Source organism: Bufo gargarizans, chromosome 6 (assembly GCF_014858855.1).
Source record: "Bufo gargarizans isolate SCDJY-AF-19 chromosome 6, ASM1485885v1, whole genome shotgun sequence".
Taxonomy (NCBI): Eukaryota; Metazoa; Chordata; class Amphibia; order Anura; family Bufonidae; genus Bufo; species Bufo gargarizans.
This window is the reverse complement of record NC_058085.1, coordinates 44919623-44927618: the sequence shown is the minus strand read 5'-3', so window position 1 is coordinate 44927618 and position 7996 is coordinate 44919623. Positions and strand designations below refer to the sequence as shown.

Here is a 7996-nt window from a genome sequence, read left to right as displayed (position 1 = left end):
TGTCTGATCCAGAGCCTGAGCCAGTCCCTTCGGTGCTATGGAGAGGGCACCCATCTACAGTTGAGGAGGAACCAGAGTGAGGGTCACATCACCGCTCCCAAGCTCATGCTGCTCCATCTAAATGTTGACTTACAATAACTGCTGCCTGCAGAATTTGAAGGGATAACAGCTCCAGGGTCAGGAAATGTATAGATTGTACAGATATTCTCGCTGATTAAAGCAAGGTATCTACTAATTCTGAGGGGTGTTTTTTTTTTTTTGGGTTGCTACTGTTTAAAAAGATTTCTGTTCTGATGGTGGCACTGTTGCATTCTAGTTTATGGATAAAGAGCAGCTGCCGGTGATGAGAAGTGGTATTGCAAGTGATCTATAAAGGAGATATTAAATAAAGCGCATTCCCAGAAATTTGCTAAAATATTTATTCAGCATATTGAATAATGTAGCATTTTATGTAGGAGGATATTGTGGGGAAACCTAGCAAAATGAATTCAGTTACCTTGCATAGCCACCTAAGGAGATATGAAGTATTGCAGAATTTGTATTGAAAGCAATGGGCTGCTTGTGGAATGGACAGAAGTGAAGGGTCCACGAGAGGAAGAGAGAGAACACAGAGATGAAGAAGAGAATTGAAGGGATTAGGGTACTTTCACACTTGTGGCAGGACGGATCCGACAGGCTGTTCACCATGTCAGATCCGTCCTGCCGCAAGTGTGAAAGTACCCTCAGAGTGGGAGTGGATAACATGTGGAAAAGGAGGGAAAAAAGAGAGGAAGAGAGAGATTCAGAGGGAAGAGACAGAGGAAAAAAAGATAGTAAAGGGAAGAGATGGACTTAGAGTGGAGAGAGTAGGAAGAGAAAAGAAGGTGAAAGTAAATAAAGAGAGGAAAGAGAGAGACTTAGCATAAAGAGGGTAGGAGATTGGTAGGAAAGAGAAAGAGGCAGAATAAGAGAGAGACAGAGAGTGAGAGAGAGAGAGTAGATCGATCAGGTAAGGAGAAGAGGGGAAAGAGAGACCTAGAATGGAAGAGAGAATTGACCAAAAAAGAGAAGGAGATTGTGAGGTAAGAGAAGAGTTAAAGGGACTCAGAATGGGAGAGGGACTGAAGAGAGTGCAAAAGATGGAGAGAGGAAAGTGACGGGCAGGAAGAAAGAGCATTGACATTGAATGGGAAGGAGATTGACATGGAAAGGCAGAAGAAATGAAAATAACAGGGGAAAGAGAGAGAGAGAGGTAGGGAGGTTGGAGGAAAGAGCAGATAGAGAGCATGGAAAGAAGTGAAGTGCAAAAGACAAAAGAGTGTTAGGTAAGATAAGAAGGAGGCCAAGAGAAAGAGTAGGACAGAGAAAATAGAGAGCATAAGGGGGTGTGAGCAGTGCATGTGAAAAGTTGGAGAAGAGAGAGAGCCTGAGAGTAGAAGGATTTGGGAAAGAAAAGGTATGAAAAAGGAAAGAGGAGATACAGGAGTGAGAAGAGAGTAAGAGAAAAAAGAGAGGTGAAAATAGAGAGGGGCACAGAATTTAGAAAAGTACGAAAAGAGACAGCAGAAGAAGAAGGAAACGGGAGAGATTTGAAAAAGGAGACATGAGAGTAATACAAAAAAGATTGGAAGCAAGAAAAAAGACAGAGGTAAGAGAAAAGACTTGAATAATGAAAGAGTAAGGAAGAGAGAGGTCAAAAGAGATAGAGAGAGAGAGAGAGAGAGAGAGAGAGAAAAAGCTAAATAATGTCATGAGACAAAGAGGGAGATGGAGATAGATAACAGTGAGTGATGTGAGTGGTGTCTTTCCTTCCAGTTTTAAACATGCTACCATCACACCCTTCCCTTGAGCCTTCCTCTCTGTCTAGCCATTGCCCCATATCACTTGTCCCATATGCCTCAAAGCTATGTGAACATGTCTAATTTGAACTGTCCTCTCACCTCTTTTCCCTCTCCCTCTTCGATTGATTACAGTCTGGCTTCTGACCCCACCACTCAGCTGAAACCACCCTAACTAAAGTAACCAATGACCTGCTAACTGCCAAGGCAAAACAACACTACTCTGTCCTTCTCCTCCCTCAACATTACTCCGTCCTCCTCCTCCTGGACCTGTCCTCCTACACCTTGACCTTTCCTCTGCCTTTGACACCATGGCATCGACCAGTCCCTTCTGTTACAAATTCTTTCGTCTCTTGGCATCACATTCTTGGCCCTTTTCTAGACCACTTCATACCTCACAGACTGGACATTTATTGTCTCCCACTCACACACCACCTCCTCGTCGTACCTCTTCTCTGTTAGTGTCCCTGAAGGCTCTATCCTAGGGCATCAGTTCAGTCTCCATTCCGCTTTGGAGGCGGACACCTAAATGTTGTTTGCAGCCTTTTGGTGTCCGTCTGACGAAACTGAGCCAAACAGATCCGTCCTGACACACAATGTAAGTCAATGGGGACGGATCTGTTTTCTATGACACAATTTGGCACAATAGAAAACGGATCCGTCCTCCATTGACTTTCAATGGAACCGTCTTGGCTATGTTACAGATAATACAAACGGATCCGTTCTGAACGGATGCAGACGGTTGTATTATCTGAACAGAAGCAGACGGTTGTATTATCTGAACGGATTCGTCCACGATGGATCCGCACAAAACACGAGTGTGAAAGTAGCCTTAGAGAACCTATGATTCTGTTTGGCCTTCAAACCGCACATCCAAGCCATTTCCAACTCCTGCTGCCAAAAATATCTCTCAGATCTGCACATTCCTTAACCTGGAGTCTGCAAAAATGCTTGTCCATGCTCTCCTTATCTCCCGCCTAGACTACTGTAACATCCTCGTCTGTGGCCTCCCATCTAGAACTCTCTCACCCCTCCAATCTATTCTCATCTCCGCTGCCCGACTAATCCACCTCTTCCCTGTTTCTCCTCTGTCTCTTCTCTCTTCCGATCCCTTCACCGGCTCCCCGTTAGTCAGAGAATCCAATACATCACACTAACTATGACTTACAAGGGCGTCCACAACCTGTACCCTTCGACCATCTGTGACCTGATCTCCTGGTACCTTGTACATGTAATCTACGAACCTCACAAAACCTCCTCCTTATCTGCTCTTCCCACAATCGTCTTCTCTGTCCTTCCCCCATAACCTGGAACTATCTATCCCAACATATCAGACTCTCACCTACCATGGAAAAGAAAGTTGATAACCCACCTCAGACAAGCCTACAACCTACAGTAACCCTGCTGCCACTACACCACCAGATAAGCAGTTTTTACCCTCATCTACTGTATCCTTTCCCCCTCCCTTGTAGATTGTAATCTCTTGCGAGCAGAGTCCTCTCTCTTTCTGTACCAGTTTGTAACGCATCTTTTTCTTGCTTATCGTACTTGTATCCTATTGTGCATGTGTACCACTTTTCATAAGTACAGTGCCACGGAATGAATGGCGCTATAATAATATGTGATAATAATGAGGGAGAGAAAGAAGACCTGTACTGTAACAGATGTAAAAATGAGAGAAAAAAGGGATAAGAAGATGAAGAGAGTGGTGGAAAAGAGGGAAAGAATGATGGGATGAAGGATACAGGAAAACAGAATAATGAGGGGAAGAGAAGAACGAAACAGAATTTTTTTTAAAGAGATAATAAAAAGAGAAAGAAAAAAAAGAGAGAGAGGAGCAAATACCACTGGAAGCAGAGAGCTTGTGAGACAGAGATAGAGTGAAAGAGGGATACTGAGTGTGAGGGAGAGATGACCATATAGGACATGAGGGAGAGAGAGAACCAGACAGGACAGGGAAAGAGGGAGACAGAGATCTAGAGAGAGAGAGAGGGGAATGGAAGCAATGAGAGAGCTGTCTAGAGAGAGTGCAGCAAGGGGGTGAGGAGACAGCTGGCTGAACATTACCTGCTGCTGCTGCTCAGTTCTGTAAAATAAAAGCTCATTAAGAACGCATCCTCGGCTGTATGAGGACCTCTCATCTGGAAGAAGCAGCCCAAGGAACATTCAAACAATCACATTGTCATTTACCAGGAGAATTGCTGCAACCATTAACCCCTGACTGCCCACTCACTCTCTGCCAGCAATCCTTCACTGGGCTGTTCCTATCCATAAGGAGGTGGTGGAACTGGAAGGAGGTAGGAGGGATTCCAAAGGGTATGTTAATAAAAGTAACCACTGCAAATACATCACTTCTCTACTGACTGCTTCACAAGTAGCTGGCACACCAGACGAGTCTGTCCTTCTGGATGCTATCATTAGCTATCTTACCAGACGACAATTCGAGAGGCTTTGGGCATTAAACATGATCTCTGCAACCATTTGCAGCCTGCACCAGTGCTCAAGACTGTGGAGAGAGGGGACAAGTTCTTGTGGGACCTCGCAGGAGAAAGGTAAGGAGGAATTTCAGGTTCTTGAACACCTTAGTTTTTGGATGTCTAGGCAGACTTATCTCTAAATGTTACTGTAAATATCCATTCCTGGTTATAAGCTCCACGGGGCAGAATCTTCTTCATAGACATTTCAGTCAATATAGGAGAGAGATGGGTGCAAAATATTTTTGTGCTAGGCAGAGAGGGCACGTCTATGGATCTGATGAGGTCCCTCAAGATACCTGTATATCCGCAGAGCAGATAAGACCACTTTGTAGCAATCATTGGTCTTGATTGAATTCTCATGAAGGGGAAAGGGATTCAAGGTGTAGAACTTTCTCGGCTTATATAGATAAAATGACTGACATAGTGTAGCCCAATGATTGACTTGATTGATCCTTGAAGATTTATTCACTATAATTGACCTTTAGTGTGTCATGTTTATGACTGGTATTCCGCAGTTGCAGGTCAGTTGAGTTTTGTAATCTCATCTGGGGGGTCTTGATGGTGGAGGTAGCATGAATCTCGAAGCTCGAGTCTAAGTAGGTAGACTATATATCTCATTGTCCATAATGTTCTGCAGTTGCTCCTAGTCCATACAGTAGTCATGTGACACATTGCCAAGCAGATTAAATTCCAATATATAATGAGACAGACAGCACAAGTCAGTCTCATTTTTGGGTGCACAGGGACCTTTAGTAGTCATAGTAGTAGATTTTGCCAACTTATTTATTTTGGTGCATTTGATAGATGAGAGCTCTGCAGCACCAGGAGAAACCCCACTGAGGTAGACTGTGCCTCAAGAAATGTAATTTCTGTTGCTGAACTAGCACTAACCAAACATTTCTAATCATTTCCTATAGGAAACTCCTGAAATGGCACATTAATAGTCCCTGGCCACTGTCCAGAGAGTCAGTCGGTGGCCTTGAAAAATCAATATGTCTTTCCATGAAGAGCCTCAGGGGAGGTTATCCCTGACTACAGACATGCCCTTCAAGACCAACTTCACTAGCCCTATTAACACTACATTGGATGTTCCACCTTCCTCAGGAACTATGGAAGACACGATAGCCACCTTCACCATTGGGGTGATCTTATCCCTTATGTGTGTGATTGGAGTAGCAGGGAACGTGTATACCTTGGTGGTGATGTGCCAGTCAATGCGCACTGCAGCATCCATGTACATCTATATTATCAACCTGGCTCTTGCTGACCTCCTTTATCTTCTTACCATCCCATTTATTGTTGGCACCTACTTTATCCAGGAATGGTACTTTGGAGACATTGGCTGCCGCATCCTTTTCAGTCTTGACTTTCTGACCATGCATGCTAGTATATTCACCCTCACCATCATGAGCACCGAACGCTACTTTGCCGTTTTGAAACCTTTAGACACAGTCAAGAGGTCCAAGAGCTACAGAAAGTGCATTGCCATAATCGTCTGGTTGGTGTCATTTCTTATAACATTGCCCATGTTAATTATGATTAAGCTGGTACACAATGATAACAAGAGCATCTGTCTGCCTATGTGGAGTCGCATGTCCTACAAGATATATCTAACAATCTTGTTTTGCACAAGCATTGTAGGTCCGGGGCTCATTATAGGCTACCTGTACATAAGACTGGCCAGGACCTATTGGGTATCTCAAACAGCTTCATTCAAGCAAACCAAGAGACTGCCAAACCAGAAGGTGCTATATCTCATTTTTACCATAGTCCTGGTATTCTGGGCTTGCTTCTTGCCATTCTGGATCTGGCAGCTCCTCGTCCAGTATTGTGAATCTCTCCCCATTTCACCCAAAGCCAATAGGAACATTAACTATCTGACTACATGCTTGACATATAGCAACAGTTGCATCAACCCTTTCCTCTACACCTTACTCACGAAAAACTACAAGGAGTACCTGAGGAACAGGCAGAGGTCCTGGAGCAACAGTGGCTACTTCCGGAACCGTTTCCAAAGGATGTCTGGAAGGTCCATGTCCACCAGTAGTCAACAGTGCACCGAAAGTTTTGTCTTGGCTCAATGTCCTGCGGGTAACAACAGCTTCTGAAGGCATTAAAATGAGACTTATGATCCAGGGTGTATCAAGAACTTGTAGGACATACTACTTGAGTCTTTCTGAAATCCAAGGAACCATATACTATTTTTTGGTGATTAATCAAAAATACTGTGATGCATGGGCACTCTGTAAAATATCTTCCTGTTATCAAAATTCAATATCAACATGTTAAATTGGAGTCCTCTTCTTACGGTACTATTGGAGAAGTCAATGCTTGACCTTGTGTATTGTGTTCTTCTCATTACATGTTCTACATGTTCTTCTTATTTTATTAAAATGTAAATGTTGCTGACTAATGTGGTGCTCATTATCTATCCCCAAGCCCTAGTCAATGTTTATTATACCACTACTTGGAACTGAACCATTGTCATGGGCTCCAAATTCTATTGGTCTCCTACCATCTTCCAACAAGATGGCAGGACATTTTCTAGGTGATATCCCCTCCATAAACATCTATAGAAGGCCATTTAGGCCCCCTAACTTGATCCCTATACACTTTATTGTGTTGTAAGTCTGTGGTGTAGTTAATTGGCATAGTAAATATGCATCACCAAGCATAGGTTTGTCCTTCTGGTAAAGCTATTAACTTTAAGATATTTCTCACCATAGTTACTAACTGGCCAATGTCAAGAAGCATGCAGAAACTTAAAACTGCTAGGCTCCAATGCAAAATCTGCCAGTCTAAACCTACTGTACCATGTGCCATTGGTGTCGTCTTATATGGCCACAATGACCTTTGGAACTCCTCTACTACAGGAGCCCCAGTTTGTTATCTCTACACATCTATAAGTAAAACCATGTGTACCGTAACCAATTGGTACTGTCAAAATTAGAAGGCCCCAACCACATGTGAGAAATAAACCTTGAATTTTTAGGGTTTAACTTCTCTCTTGCACTCATCTGCATAACTTCTCCCAAAAAGAATGAAAACTATGCTGGCAATTAACCCTTTTCCTAGAGCCATTGGTGTGGAGCAACAAATCTCTGGTCACAGTTGCAGTTGTGAAGGTGTCTATCAATCAAAAGCCAGTCATGGTTAAAACAGAAACTAATGGGGCGAGGTGATATAGTGCAGTTCCCATTCTTTTCATATGCCCTACAGAACAGACGCAAGTTGCCTCTATGGCAGATGCGATACTGATTTTGAGCATATTTTTTATATTTTAGACTTGTGTGTGGTACACACATTAATTTTACAACCTTGTGGCTGGAATGACATATCCATCTGGTGATGGTCATGGTTTATTAAGCTGCCTGGCAAACAGGCTCCATCTTCATGTTGTTTTAGCATCTGCTGCCTCCAAGAAGAATGTTTATTGTGCTTTTTATTGTGCTTTTCACAATTATGAATTTTTCCTGTTTACATTTTTGAGTAAATGATTGGTTCCTTCAAAGATTAAAATTCTTTAAATGGTCTACCTGTATGGTCTACATGTATGGTCTATCACTTGATTGGATAGAAGTGGGAATCACAGACATTTCTACTAAGATGAGTTGCCTGTGGATATACCGTAAGGGCACTGTTACACAGGCTGATCTTGGGCCAATTATCAGAAGAAATGTTCATGATGATTGGCCTGTGTAC

The 7996-nt window shown here is 43.0% G+C and overlaps 1 protein-coding gene across 1 annotated transcript; it reads left to right on the top strand.

Annotated features, from left to right (window-relative positions):
* Nucleotides 1-4194: 4194 nt before the first annotated feature.
* On the top strand, nucleotides 4195-7788 carry LOC122941559 (urotensin-2 receptor-like). Its single transcript, XM_044298887.1, has 2 exons — nucleotides 4195-4369; nucleotides 5212-7788. The coding sequence occupies exon 2, from the start codon at nucleotides 5287-5289 to the stop codon at nucleotides 6400-6402; it is 1116 nt and encodes a 371-aa protein (XP_044154822.1). The 5' UTR covers nucleotides 4195-4369; nucleotides 5212-5286; the 3' UTR covers nucleotides 6403-7788.
* Nucleotides 7789-7996: the final 208 nt, after the last annotated feature.